This window comes from Sceloporus occidentalis, unplaced genomic scaffold (genome assembly GCF_023333645.1).
Source record: "Sceloporus occidentalis isolate IW3139 unplaced genomic scaffold, rSceOcc1.0.p SCAF_3, whole genome shotgun sequence".
In the NCBI taxonomy this organism is placed as follows: domain Eukaryota; kingdom Metazoa; phylum Chordata; class Lepidosauria; order Squamata; family Phrynosomatidae; genus Sceloporus; species Sceloporus occidentalis.
The window spans coordinates 27,332,319-27,348,097 of NW_028316983.1; the positions used below are offsets into that span (position 1 = coordinate 27,332,319).

The 15,779-nt window shown below is 39.2% G+C and overlaps 1 protein-coding gene across 3 annotated transcripts in view; it reads left to right on the top strand.

The window, feature by feature from the left end:
• PREX1 (phosphatidylinositol-3,4,5-trisphosphate dependent Rac exchange factor 1) overlaps positions 1-15,779 on the top strand; it is a 288,057-nt gene that overhangs the window by 238,965 nt on the left and 33,313 nt on the right. For all 3 annotated transcript variants that reach the window (XM_089513873.1, XM_089513874.1, XM_089513875.1), the window contains 5 exons: positions 2,083-2,270; positions 2,933-3,094; positions 4,600-4,810; positions 6,554-6,830; positions 9,465-9,668. In XM_089513873.1, coding sequence (XP_089369999.1) covers positions 2,083-2,270; positions 2,933-3,094; positions 4,600-4,810; positions 6,554-6,830; positions 9,465-9,668 — 1,042 coding nt within the window. The remainder of the gene's footprint in view (positions 1-2,082; positions 2,271-2,932; positions 3,095-4,599; positions 4,811-6,553; positions 6,831-9,464; positions 9,669-15,779) is intronic.

Consider the following 15,779-nt stretch of genomic DNA (forward strand, 5'->3'; position numbering starts at 1 on the left):
CCTCCTTAGTCATGAAGTAAATCTGTGATGGTGCAGGATAATTGACTTGGCAGCTGCACTATCAAGCCACAAACTAACATAATTACACAGTGTCTTGGCCTGTGGTCAGCATATATCATACTGGGCAAGGTTTGTTTGGATTTTTAAAAAACACTCTAAATTACTTGTGCCACGTAGGATGCCAGCTTAGTCTGTTTCTTTCTAATTTTGACTCTTACATTGGGTGTGATTGACTTGCAGCTAAATTGTGGGATTCTTAACAATAATGTTGAGAAAAAGGGATTGTGAGATGGTATTTATTGGCAATTGTTGGCTTAAGCTGTAGCTTTTGTCAATTTGGCCAAAACGACAAAGGAAGGAGATTATTTCATGTATGTGAGCTCACTCCAAAACGAACTATATTATTCTCCAAACAAGCATTCAAACTCCTCTCAAAGCTGGGCACTTACTAAAGTCAGTTTGATTATTCTTTTCCATGATAGCCCCACCTATAGATCAGGGTTACATTTTAAATCAGTGTGTATAAGAGCAAGAATTTTAAATCAATATGTATAAGAACAAGAATTTTAAATCAGTGTGTATCAGTATGAATGAGCAAGTGAGAATGAGTCAGAGGGAGAACTGATGTAGGATATATGATATGAGAGTGTTGTTGATTTATTGAACAAGGCAACTTTGTGTTCAGATCCCTAGCCATTCTGGTGACTGGGCAGCTCCATACATTCCCATGTCTTAGCCTAACTTTGGCGCATTACAGACTGCCTAAAAGCGGCGGTCTGCCGGCAGCACCGGTTGCTGCATCCAGGAACCGCAGCGGCCAAACCATGCGATTCCTGGGCGCTGCTGAAAAGAAGCACCAAAATGGCGCTTCTTTTTGTGCCTCGGAAGTGGCGCTGTGAGGCGCTAGTCCCGCACTCATGGCGTCACTTCCGCTGCATGACTTCTGGATGCTATGCGTCCGCGACGTCAACATGGTGGCCCCCCGTGTGGAACAGGCGCCACCATTTTGTGCGCGCTCCGCGCGTACTAGGGTTAGGAACGTCAGGAAGTGATGCCCCTTCCTAACCCTAGTACGCGCGGAGTGCGTACTTTATGCCCGTCCAGAACAGGCCATCCTTTACAGAATAAATTGTGAAGATACAATTGGGTACAGTATGGGATGTATAATGAATGTTGTACTTGGAGTAGGAGGCCTTAGAGCACAGGTCAGGGGAATCAGGTTCTGATATCTACTCTGATGTTCTTGGATTGGTGTACAATCTCCATTTCCCAACATAAGTTCCATCACAGATTTATTGTGAAGATAAAATTGGGAGTGGGGAGAGCATTGAACTCCTTGAAGGAACAGTGAGATAAAAATGTAAATTAGCTAATATGCTTTAAATTTGACACCAAGAGCTTGCCAGATAGGATAGTAAGTGATCTGGAGCTATTCTTTCATGTTTATTACTGCTTAAAACATCCTCTTGCAAAACATTTCAGTTCTTTTGAAATTGCTTTGATGTTCTATAATTGGAGGAAGTACCACTGTCAGGATTTCAAGCATTTTTGTTGACTGGGCAGAAGGGAAGAGGGTTTTTAAAGTTCATCAACCATTTTAAAGCTTTATAAATATTCATGTTTGCATTCTGCTTTAAACTGGCTAGTTTTCCTTTAAATTCTTTCTTGCATTTTCTTACAAATAGCAATTTTATGCACATATTCCTTGGGATTCAGATCATTTTGAGGAATGGGAAGTGAATTGTACATGTAATAGTGTCAACCAATTAGAATATCAGTTTGTTTGGCCACTGTGTACATTAAATACCCTTGAGAATATTCTTTAGGAAGCTCATAAATGCAGAGAGGACACTGGGCTATTTTAATCAGTGACAAATGGAAGATAATTAACCTTCCACAGATATTTAAGGCAGCTTGTTTCAACGCCCCCCCCCCCCCCCCACACACACACAAATACAGGCTCTTTTATTGTGTTGCTTCAAGGATCCTGAGAATTAATGAGATTACATTCTTTAACAAACCATGGCCACTTCCCTTGTTTCTGTCTATGCATTCTTACAATGATTAAACTTTGTTTTTCAGGTTTGACCCTTCAGAGTTTCAGCTCTCCTCTGATAATCAAAGAAGACACTCCCCTTATCAGCCTAACAGTGGACAATGTCCATCTAGAACACGGTGTTGTGTATGAATACGTCAGCACTGCTGGAGTCAGGTGTTTTGTCTTGGAGAAGATTATTGAGCCAAAAGGGTGCTTCAATGTCACAGCAAAGGTTTATACAGTTCTACAACATATTGATCCATACTTCTGTTCTTTTCTTGTCTCTCAAATACTGTAGATAATATTTTTAAAAAGAACATCTTAATAAAAATAACTGCTAGACACCAATGTAATTAAAAAAAGATCCCTCTGCTGCTTTCTTAAAAGTTTTTGCTGGACTTACCTGAAAAGGGGCAACTGCTCCATCTATCTTCCCTGGTCATGGGTTGCATACTAGTGTTGCAATATAGCCTTCTTATTTTTGGAGTAAATCATCAGTGCCATGAGTCTGGAATGCAAACAATGGCAGTCCAAAAGGTGAATACACTTTCTCATGCCTTAGGAGACTGGTGAGGAAAGGGCAGGATGGTTTTGCAGATGGCTAAATAATGGTTTACCGAGGGCTTGGTGGTTAGTCCAAACTGTTTTCTTTTCAACGTAGGCCAAACATTACATAAAATCAGGGGCCACATGTGGTTCTGAGGTTCTGAATCTATTCTGGTATAAGCTAGTTTGGGAAAGGTGTAGTCTTCTTAGATGTGCTAATGCAGAAACTATGTCCGAAGCAATGTTGATTAAGAGGCAAAAACATTTCACTTGAAAAACCTGTATAGTTCTCTGTTTCATATTTATGAGGTTCATGGCAAGCAAAATTGTTGATTTTTCCTGCTTTAGATTTTAGAGGCCTTTGCTATAGATGATAGCTACTTTGTGAAGAACTGCAGGAGACTCATGTCCCTCAGCAATGCTGTGGTGACCATGCCACAGTATGAGTTTCGGCAGATTTGTGACACAAAACTTGAAAGTATCAGCAGAAGAGTTGCCTGTTATCAAGAGGTAAGATAACTATCCACAGCACTGTCTTTATTATAACTTGTTGTGCTCCTAGTCCATAGCAACAATTTCAGATAGAATGCTTTCAAATTCCCATTTAGAGTGACGATTTAGGATTGTGTGCATATTAACTTTTCAAATCACTTATTGATTTCATTAAGATTTTAAATATATGCCAGTATCTGATTCTGAAACCAGGGCTAGCTGTACTATTAAACTAAGTAATGCAACACTTTCATACAGTATATTTTGGACCAAGATCCAAGAAAAGTATTTTATGCCCTTTAGCCAAAGTTTGCCCTCTGGCTCACGTCGAGTAGTATGAGGAGCAAGGATGGAAAGAATATTGGTCCTTCATATTCACAGATTTTTTATCCGTGGATTCAACCCTCCATGGCTTGAAAATATTCCAAAAAGATATACATTCTAAAAAGCAAACCTTGATTTTGCTATTTTTATATAAGGGACACCATTTCACTATATCATTGTATTTAATGGGACTTGAGCAACCACGGATTTTAGTATTCACAGGGGCCCTGGATCCAAACCCCAGCAGCTACCAAGGTCCCCTGTATGTTGCAAGCCTTGTATACACCAGGGAGATAATTCTTCACTATGTTTGTTCTTGAACAAAACAGCATTTTAACAATTTTCTCTCCACAGCGAGAATCTTCAAAACCCCGAGTTTTTAAAGCCTGTTCACAATTCAGGACTTATTCTGCACAAATTTCAAAGGTGGTTGTTAGCAGATAATGTTGTTTTCTATGCAAATAAACATTGTTTGAATCTTACACAGAATAAATCTTGTACATTTATATATATTTATAAATGTATATATTTACAAATAAATTACAGCATTTTTTTGTTGCAGGGAACAGCATTTTGTGCCCAGGAAATTACATTTCTGCATAGTATTTTTCTACCAAATATTTCAGATCAGAATCCCAGTTTACATATAGTGCTGGAAATTTAACTATTCTTCAGTTGTCATATGCTTTAAAAGTTCCACAGTGTGATGTTTTGAACAGAATTCTTGCACAATTCTGTCTGGTATCCATGGAATATTCATTATTAACCAAACAAAATAGGCTGAAGCAAATTCTACAATCAGAGTTATGCAGCTTCTATCCATTTGCTCATTTCCCCTAATTTTTGTGCAATCTGTCATTCATACAACATTTTAGACTGATGAGCAGAGAATTTGTTTTTACTCCTTGCTATTACAAGCCTAGTATTCTTGACGGCCACTAATTTGTAGATCTAAATAATATTTAAAATGTGCCTTATCTCATTCTTTGTCTCTCTTAGATTTCTGTTAGGATCTTGATTACTTACACAAACTAGACAGGAATCTGTATGTGTTTTGAGGAAGTAGTAATTCTCGGAACTATTGGAAAGATGGACACAGAGCTTAGTTTTTCTTTCTCTGGAGGTGTTGGTAGAAAGAAGGAAATGAACTACAAGATCAGATAATTTATATGTTTCTACAAATGGTTTTCTTTCCCTAGTTTGTAGATGAATTGAAAACAAAGGTGAGCCCATCCTTCAAACAAGCTACAACAGACCTTCATCCCCTGAGCAGCATGGATTTCTGCCCCACAAACTGCCACATTAACCTCATGGAAGTGTCATATCCCAAAAACACTACCTCAATGGGAAGGTCATTCAGCATTCGCATTGGACGGAAGCCTTCAATTATTGGCCTTGATCCAGAACAAGGTATTTACCAGCTCTTTGCGTTCTAGTGTCACCTTTGGGGTATAATGTTCACTTATAGCTCAAAATTAAATTCAAGAAGAAACAGCGGTTTCTTCTAAAAGGCCAAGCAGGCTTTGAGGTTTCATCAGAGCATCTGACTGTCATAGGGCATGGGGAAATGAGGAAGGAAAAGGCTTGGAGCATAGCTAACAATCTACACATGACAAGCAAGTGGCCTTGGACAGATTTTTCTTGTGTAGAAGGGATGATTTATTGACTGGAAAAAATTACTGAAAGAATAAAGAGATCCACTGCTGTGTGAAAGTATTATGGCCACCAGTTTTGATAAACTATTAATCCCAGCACATTTCACTATTGGTCAAGCTGACTGAGGCTGATGGAAGTTAGATTTCAGTAACAACTGGAAGACCACGGGTACCCCAACCTTGTTCTAAGACATTCTTTCTTGATTCACAGTTAATCACAACAGAAAAGGAAAATCCGTAGGTCTGATTCATGGCTGTGGCTGCAGGAAAAGTCACAGAATTCAACAAGTTCAACTCCCAGTTTCCTGATTCTTCTCACAGCTTGGGAAGTTACTTTTTTGAGTGACAACTCCCAGAATGATATGCTGGCAAGGAGATTTTGGGAGCAGTTACGCAGAACTGTAGCTTTTGCAAACTCTGACAATTCTAATGATGTAAATTGCAAAAATAAAGTCAAACATCCATGCTAAATGTACCAAAGGCTCATGGACTCATAGAACTGGAAGGCATCCTACTGGCCATGTTGTCCAATCCTCTGCCAGTGCAGGAATCCACAGCTAAAGCATTCCTGAGAAAACCTCCAAGTTCACTACATTTCAGCATAGTCTATTCTACTGTTGGACAACTTGTGCCATCAGGAGGTTCTTCCTGAGGTCTAGTCAGAATCTCCTTTCTTGGGATTTAAATCCATTGATTGAGGCCCACAATACTTCAGATATTTAAAGATGGCACTAAGGTTAGGGGTATGGAGCTTCTTCAGAGTTCTTTTTTGCCATTACCTTTACCAAACATAAGTCATGTGCTTCTTGTCTACTATTAATTCATACAATAACATATAGCATAGATTTATATCAAGTGAGACTATTGGTGTACTCAGATCAATATTGCCTCAGTGCTTTCTATTTGATGTAGTTAACAATTCCCCTGATCCCTGGCCAATATTGCAACAGTTTGGAAAATGGTAGTCTACAATGACTGGCATTGTTTCTCTAGTTTTCCCATCCCTATCTAGAAGTGTCAAGGACTTTTTGTATGTGAAATCAGCCCTTCCCTAAGTCTTGGAATAGATGGAGGAATACCCTGAATTTATCTGAAAAAACTTCCTATGCCCCAGCGGGATGATGTACCCCCCCCCCCCAAAAAAAGTGTACTTCAGGAATGTAAATTTGTGGCCCTCCAAATGCAGAGCTGCAGTTTTCATTATGAGACTTGCATCTGGCGGTAGATTTCCCACCTTGGGGTAGGAGAATGTCTTGAATCAACTATTTCTACCTTCTCCACCTTTGAATGAAGTTTGTCCTTTGTCTAGAAAATAAATTAAATAAATTTGACATACTCCATCAGATAAGCGAAAACACTATATTTATCACAGTGTTATTTTGTCTCTGTCTTTGCAAACGTAATTCAATGAATAACTTATAAAAGTATTCAAAAGTTTCCATTCAGTATCATTTAAAAATTAGTAGTTTTAAAAATGAGTATTTTAAATGTTTAACAGGAAGCTTGAATCCAGTCTCATACACTCAGCATTGCATAACCACAGTGGCTGCACCATCATGGAGATGCTTGACTCCAGAAAATGAAGATTCTAACCTACATGGACATTATGATGGTTGCTATGGCCAAGAGAATGGAGGGGCAGCTCCAGAAGAAAGGGGTCTTGCCTTTTTGTTGAAGCAAGAAGATCGCGAGATACAAGACTCCTACTTGCAACTCTTCAACAAATTAGAAGTAGCAGTTAAGGAAATGAAGCAATACGTCTTTCAGATCAATAAGTGAGCTGGTTTTGCATTTAGAAATCTCTGTGTGCAGTAGTGAACACTGTAGTTTGTGGCTTTTTAAAAAAGAAAAACCAGGCACAACATATGCAGAAATAAGTAGTCAGAAAATCATTCCATTATCTATGAGGTGTGCTTGCATGTTCATTAGTGCAAGTTGAGTATCCCTTATCCAGAATTTAAAATTCCGAATACTCCAAAATTGTCCATATGGGTGCTGGGATAGTGACCCCTTTGCTTTCTGATGGTTCATTGTGCACAAACTTTGTTTCATGCACAAAATTATTAAAATAGTATAGTATGAATAACATAACATTCAGGCTTATATACGGTGTATACAAAACATAAAGGAATTTCATATTTAGAGTTGGGTCCCATCTTATATAAGGAAGTCTCACCCTATACTTCCTTTAGCATTCAAATGACAGAGGTGAGCAGGCAAATTTACCTTGCTCCCTAGCTCCCATTGATCAAAATGACTGTATCTTTCTTTGGATATTTATTTCTTCTGTTCTACCCCTTTAAGTTTATCCTTTGAGAAATGAGCCTTTTGGAAAGAGCTGAATGGAAAAGGTTGGCTTGGAAGACAAGCTTTGAGATCGTGGCATAAGTGAAATATTGCCAGATTTTTAATTGACAAGAAAGGAGCAAGAGCAGAATATGGGATATTGTGGAATTACCCCCCCCCCCAAAAAAAAAAACCTGCTTTAATTACTGTTGTTTTTCATTGTCATTGATTGACATTAACCATGGTTGATGCCAAACAGATTTTTTATTTTCTCAAACTTGAAGATGTTGATGGCTTACAGTTCCCATCATCCTGATCATAGGCCATGCTGGCTAGGAAGTTGAGGATCTTTATTTATATCCCTATGCCTGCCACATCAGAAACCAAAGTGTTTTATAATTATGATAGTTGTAGGCCAACAGGTTTAGGTACCCAGTTTCAGACATCACTGATGACAAACCAGCTTAAAACTCTCAATTTTTTCCACTAAGTGTGAACCCATTTAAGGTGTCAATGTGTACCTTGACCATTCAGCAGAAGGTTGTGGAGAAGGTCACATTAGAGAGTGGAGGGAGAAGGGAGCACCTTTTTTTTGCATCTGCTTATCAGATAGTTGAATTATCTAACTAGCTCACCTTTGCATTGGATTCAACTAGAAACAACTGTGAGTGAGTATATTTAAAGTCTGTAGACTGTTATGAAATACTGTCTCAGAACATGATGAGCTTTTGCCTCTTTTGCGTGAACTGTAATTGGTGAAGTCAGAAGGCTGAAGCATAAAGATTATCTTGATTACAGGTTGTCAAACTCAGTCATCTGAGAAAATGAGTAAGAGTTCATGATGAATAAGATACCATCAAAATTTTAGTAAAATGCAGTGAAAGGTCCCCCGCTGTTAGACAGTGAGAGATTTGTAATCCTGATTTCATAGCTTTTTAAATGTCAGCTGTTATACTTTGGTTTACTCTTCATGAAAGTAGAACTGTGCTTACAGAATTTATTACTGTGAATAGTTGAAACCTAAAATCACTCAATGTATTTTTCTGAGAAGTGTCTATAATCCTATTGTTGTCCCTGTCCAGATGGGCCAAAAAGCATGTACTGAGTACGTGCTAGGGTTGCCTGGGAGTGTCCTTTTCAGACGCTCCCTAACCCTAGTATGTACTCAGTATGTCAAAATGGCAGCGCCCTGTCTACACGGGCGCTGCCATTTTGACACGACAGACACGTAGCATCTGCACATCCCATCGTGTTTGTGACGTCACGAGTGTGCCGTTTGGCAGCTGAGGCTTCCTGCCAGCGGAAATGGAGGAGGCGGCAGACCGTCCTTTTTGGGCAGTCTGTATCCTGCCCTAGTTACTCTGATGAAGTAAAGTGTATATTTGGCTTCACCTCTTCTTATCCCCAAAATTCTGTTGCAGGAAGAATTTTATTTGGATGTCTTCACATTTAGGCCCCTTACTTCTCACATAGAAATTTAGTTCAACTTCTAAATTGACAACATTTTCCATATATAGCTTAAAGTTACAATCAGAGTCATTACTGAAGTAATATCACCCTGCCTCTGTCTTTACTCCTTCCTTGTACGACATTTGAAATTTACTAGAGATGCACTCTTAAAGATGCTCCTATGCAATAGGAGTCAGTCACAAAAAAATAAAATAAAACTAGAGGCTTGCTTGAATCCCTTGCTGGGAACTTGATTGACTAATGTCTTGATTGACTAAAACATTTCTACCTTGCCCCTTCAGTACAAAATATCAAAGTTAGCTAAGAATAAAAAAATAACATATTGAAAATAAAAAAGCAACGAAACTGTAGCATTTGACAGTACAAATAAAATTAAAACATCATTCACTGAATGGCTTTGGGAGTAAAATTGTTAAATTAGTACAGTAACTAAAAGGAAGTAAAGTAGCCACCAGCTAATTGTTCCTGTGAAGAGTATTCCACAACCAGGATGCCACCACAAAGTAGGTCCTATCCAAAGCAACCACCTCTGAAATAGCGGACATTTGGTGGAGGGCCTCTGATGAAAGTATGTGTCTGCAGCTTTGATATTCTTTTTAATTTCTGGGGACCTTAATGGATATTATTCACTAAGATACGTTCTACATCTGCAGGCTTTTATCAACCATTACTGAACCTACAGAAGCAGAATTAAGTGAGCCTCCCTCTACAGATGAGATACCCCCCACATCCTTGGTCACAGAGGACAATGATATTGACAAAGCAGAGCATGGGATGAAGAAGGTTTGTTTTAAAGTATCCGAGGAGGACCAGGAAGATTCAGGACATGATACAATGAGTTACAGAGATTCTTACAGGTGAGTTTTGTGAAGGATGCTGTTTTGAAACTATTTTGGTTGGAGAGGGTTCAGCATTCATATACAATAAAATAAGTAACCAGCTACACAGTGGGATATTGTTAAAATGTATGAAATCAACATGAGCATGCTCTTTTGGTTAATTGTGAAGTTGGGTGGTGCATACCTATCACAACTCGACCAAATCAAAGTAAGAAAGTGGTTTCTACATACGTGGGGAAATGGTTAGCTATCCCGAAATGTGTAAGTTTGCTAACTAAATTTAAAAAATGACTTTACAAGAACCTTTGATCTTATTGAATGCTGGTGACAGATGAGAGAGTGATGTAAAGAGTTGACCTGCCATTGTGTAAAATGCACTAAATTTAATGATGCACAAGCAGATTTCTGTTCAGGCAATGGAAATTTCATTTTTTAAATTTATGCTGCAACTCTTCACAAACCTGCCTAATTTCTGCAGCCTGTAATAGAATGAGTGAGCCAGTGTAGCATACTGGTTTGAGTACTGAACTATGACTCTGGAGACCAGGGTTCAATTCCTGGTTTGGCCATGAAACCCACTGGGGGACCATGGCACGTCACACTCTCAGCCTCAGGGGAAGGCAATGACAGACTTTCTCTGGACAAATCTTGCTAAGAAAACCTATGATAAGTTTGCCTTAGGATTGCTATAATTCAGAAATGACTTGAAGGTACATAACAACAAAAACAACGATAGAATGAGAATTCCAGTCTTCCAGCAGTATCCAGTCCACTGGGTACTGTTCAATACAGTGTAAGTAGCCTACAGAGCGTGAAACTAGGTTCATGTACCATGAGATTGAAAAAAGTATTCCCTACATTGTTTCAGGAAGTAATAAAAAAAAGAATGCTTGTTTCTGGCTCTCCAGAACTTTTAAGATGGCCACCACCTTGTAGTTATATAATGTTTAAGTGCAGGGGATGACAGGCCTCTTTAGCTAAATGACAGAACACAAAGAAGCCTCACTTCTGAAATTCCCTTTTCTCCCCCAAGAGATCTTAACAGCAGTCACCTGGGTTGGTGAGTGAGTATATTGCCATATTGTGTTGCAGGTCCTGTTGGTCAATGCATCAAGGAAACTATGTACCAATCTGTACCAAGGGTTGCGGGTAGGGTTTATTTTAATATAGTTTGGACCTATGTTTTTAGATTAGAGTGGGCAGATGTTTTTCAATGTTATGTTTGTAATCGAATGTAGTTTTGAGAATATTTTAAAAAGTTACATCTTCCAAGCCCAGCATGTATGCCAAACAATGAAAAGGGAAGAGGTGGTGAGTAGTTGCTAAGTGCAGAAACACATTAGCATCAGTGGACACAATGGTTCTGGAAGTGTGAAAAGAAAGAGAGCAACCCCGATTTGCTCCTTTTTTGCAGAAAACACAATAATAAAAGTGCAGTAATAGTAGGAAAGGTGCGTTGTGCGAGAAGGTCCTTAGTTGCTCTTTGCTTTGGCTTTTCTAGTCCTGATCTTCTGTAATAGGTTAAACCCCAAATATTTTTAAAGTTTACCATTTTTTTCTCACCATGGGAAGTGTTGGATGCTTAAAATTCACTGATGAAAGGATAATCCCATGTATGGATGCACTATCTTCAGAAGCCCCCAGACATCTAGTGGCCATGCTGGTTTGAGGATTATGGTGGCTGCAGCACAAATGTCATTTTTCCAAATTCTGCTTAGGAACTGAGCCTGTTTCCTGCTGTACAGTAACAATTGACAGTAGGGCATTTGTGGTGTTAGACCAAGCCCTAATCATTACTTGTACGGTATGAATTTAAGTGTATCCAGTCTAGAGTTCACAGCAATTTGACATGGTTCACATGTCTGTCACAGGATCAACTTACAACAGGGCCTCAGTGATCAGACAGGTCAGGTGAGGTCAGAAGGAAGAATTTTCTCCTTTATCCAGTGAAACACAGCAGCTGGAAAAAAGAGAATCTTTTGTGGTTGTTTTCAGGAGCACAAGCTGGTTAATTTGAGACTTGCTCAGCAGCTGTTGTTTGCAGAACTGATAATTTGTTGTCTTATGCGCACACACAACCCATCCACAGAAAACACAGACAAATTGGACATTGGAGTAAAAGCTATGCTGATGGTAGGATCTTTCCTTGATTCAAATCAGTAGGCACCACCAGTCTGAGGCATTTGTAAATAGACAAAATTAACTAAGCCCCTCCATTTGGGAAATCTTATACCCAGGAATTACAGCAATTCTTCTTTGGATTTTGTGGTTGTATTTTTTATGGGGCACAATTTCTGGGGCATACAATGTGTGACAGGGATAGAAGAGAATGGGATGTACAGTTTGGAAGGAGCTACCAACTAATGAACAGTTCCTTTGCTATCCAGTTCCAAGGCTTGCAAAGAGGATGTTACAGGGCTAGAAAACTCTTCATTTCCAGAGGTGAAGAGTGACAAGTGATAGATGTGAACTGTGGTGTAGTTGACAAATGGTGCCCTTTGTTTTTTCCCTTCTGTTTGGTGAAGCATAGGAGGTTAATTTTTTCTGCTAAGACTGTCCATCAGACTCTAACTACCTCTTAATTGATAGACCTCTGCTGATTTCCATGTCCTGATATCTCAAATTGAGCAGACCTTAACATTATAGAAATTATTGCATATCTGGTAAATTTGTATTGCTCACTTCAAGAAGATGTGCAGAATATAATATTGTGAAGCTAGTATGTATAGAGATTTTGTAACATCTTTGAGACTAACTAAAAAAAAATAAAGACGTTTGTAGCATGAACTTTCATAGACTTTAGTCTACTTCCTCAGATGCTGTTGGTGGAGTGAAAGGGACAGACAGGAGGGCAGGAGTTTAACCCATGACTTCTCTGTGCTATGTAGTTTGCTAAGGGTTCTTCACATGCAGGCCTTTAGGAATGACATCCTGCAGTTTGCATTTGCATTTGTTGAGAAAGAATATCTCTGTATTTCCACTTCATTTGGCTAAATTTGGTGCTTTCCATAGTGGTAGAATTTAAAGATATAGCCGTGTTAGTCTGTGGAATTAATATGTATAGAGATTTTGTAGCACCTTTGAGACTAATTAAAAAAAAAGTTTGTAGCAAAAGCTTTCAGTTAGCCTCAAAGGTGCTACAAAGTCTTGGTCAAAGTTTGTAGCAAAAGCTTTCAGTTAGCCTCAAAGGTGCTACAAAATCTTGGTCAAAGAGGTTATGGGGCAAATCTGGCTCAGAGGGGCCCGTGACAGTGTTACGTCATGGAAGGGGTGATGGAATGAAGAATAGCCTAGTTGCTTGAAGAATAGCCCAGTTGATATCAATCTGCCAAGATTCCATGGATCAGCCGATACCATCATGGACTGGGCTGATGCTCCCAGTGTGAGCTCCCCAAACATGTTGTACTGAAAATGTGAGAGGGCATCTGACAGAGGATTCAACAATTTTGGGACATATTGTGCCTAGAACAGCACATTGTGCCTCAAACATTGAAGCACCATGGACCGAACCAGATATACAACCTCAGGGATTTGGAGCTTTGGGAATGTTGTCACACCAAAACCAGACAGTTTTATGTGAAAATTGTACCATCCGAAGGTGAACCGCCACTACAATAGGAAACAGTTCAAGAAAGGTGATATTCCTTGTCACTAACGTACTCATCCAGCTCGGCGACCAGACCAACCCTCCGCTGCCCATTGTCCGTTCCAGTATACTCCAAAGCTGTGAGCTCCAGAGACGTCAGAATGTACCTGCAAATCTGCCTTGAGAAGCATCTCACTCCTCCAGAATGAAGCCCTGGGGTGCCTACACCCCAGCAGGCATAGGCAACGTTAGGGTCCGGCCTCATTGTCAGCCCCTCTGCCCCAGCTCCAGTCACCATAGAGGCTATTCGCTGAGCTAGTGTGGCCAGGGGCTGGATAGGCCCCTAAAGACCACCAGATAAGCCCCCTGCCCCTTAAACTCTCCTGAGATTGGTCCTCACCCCTGGGCCCAAAATGCCCCCTTGCCAAGGCCAGCCGTGCCCACCCTTCCCAGACCGGCACCACACATCCAACACTGATAACGCCTCCCCTCTCAATTGGGTCCCTCCCAAATGTATACTTCAATACATTTTCCTTTGGTAGTTTCTTCTTTATTTACCACATTTTGATAGATTACAACCCCCATTATTCCTCACCATTGACTCTAAGGTCAGTGGGAGTTGTAGTTCAACAACATATAAGAGGACCACAAGCTGCCTTCTGAGATTGTTGAAAACAGGACATTGAAAGCCCAACAAGAATTGACCCATTATGCATATATTTACTTCTGTGAAAACTGAAGAGTCAACGTGATGGTAGCCTTTTCTATCTTGCTGGTCTTTCTAGTCTAGCTGAGGGCAAAGTTGTGGTCCTTTGTTGGACTGCATTCCCCATTGGGCCTTTCCAATCTTGGACAGTGGTAGTGGTAGTTGGAACATCTGTAAGATACAATTCACAATCTCTGTTTTCAACTTTATAGGCTAGGAGTTATCAGATTGGGTTCATCTCCCAAGATATGCCTTATAGGGGTACTACTAGATATGGAAACAGATATGTGCATTGATGTGTTTTGAGCATTAGTGTTTAGGTGGACTGGGTAGTTCTCTTGTGATGTTGGCCATGTGGGAACTGGAATTCGACATGACAACTAAATACAGTAGCGAGCAGTAGCCCAGAGCTGTCAAATGTCTTTGGTAGTTTGTAGAAAATCCCCAGCATGTTTTGCAGTCTGCACATTAAATAAAATAGGCCATGGCAATTCAATTAGAAGTGCTATTTCCTTTCCTTTCTAAATTTAAACCACTGCTGTCATGAGCTTAAGATTCCTAGTCACAGGCATTAACAGCATTTATTTTCTCTAAGAAGTGAGCACTGAACATATAGAAAATCACATTTTTCATGGTTTAAAGCCTAGATTTTGATATTGTAGGAAAGCTCTTTGGTGGGGGAAAGGTTTGTCTTACTGCTGGCAGGATATCTTGATATTAAAACCCACATGAACAATGTGAACATATTTCAGCACAATAGAAATAATATTATTCATAATTTAATTTGACTCTCATTTTTTCATTGCATTTTGTTTAATGGGTTCTATAATTGCCCGTAATGTATCCTGGATGAGGTGATACGATCAAAGGCAGACTCCCAAGGGACTGTTATTTGTTTTAGAATTTAGACATAAATGAAAAATGAGAGAGATTATTTTGTCTTATCTTAGATAATTAAGCATACATAACATATACAGTGGGTCCTTGATATCCACTGTGGCTTGGCTCCAGGACCCCCTGTAGATAACAAAATCCAAGGATGTTCAAGTCCCATGAAATACAATGGCTTAGCAAAATGGGGTGTCCCTTATATAAAATGGAAAATCAAGATTTTCTATCTGGAATGTATACTTTAAAAAAAATCAAGCTGTGGATGCTTGGATCTTATTAAGTTTTAACATAAGTTTATAATAAAAAAACCAACACAAACAACTTCTTTGAACAAATTTACAATCTTCTACAGATCTTTCCCTCTGTTTCAGTACATTCTCAGTAACCATTCTTCTTTCATTTCACCTCCCATATCCTATACCTCACATTCATTATAGTGGAAATTCAAGAATCAAATGTTTTCTGATATTTGGATACCACAGAGTTTACAGGAAAACAAAACTGAAGCAAATGGGATAAATTTTCTTGTCATTAGCTCTGGGGCTGGATCTAATTCACAATTACTTTGTTTTCATAGGAGTTTATGCTTCTTTCTAGGAGTCCTAAACATGGTGTATCTCTTTCAGAAATAAGGAAAAATAGAGACCTTTGGGAGCAGTATAGCAAGAAGAATTCTTGTTGAAAGATTTCAAGAGATCCCTTTTCTTCTCTCCTTTTTTCTTCTTCTTATTTTAATAAAAAGGAGAGTAATTAAGAATAATATACTGTACCCTCAAAGTTTTATTATTCAGGAGTGACCATGTTGGTGATTCGGCAACCAAATGCACAGAACACTTCACGAGAGCTTTCAAAGCTCCACTGTATTCCTCATCAGGCAAAGGATGTTTGAAAAATCATACAGGAGAAGAAACAAGGGATTTTCTCCAATCCAGTTTAAGAGAAAATG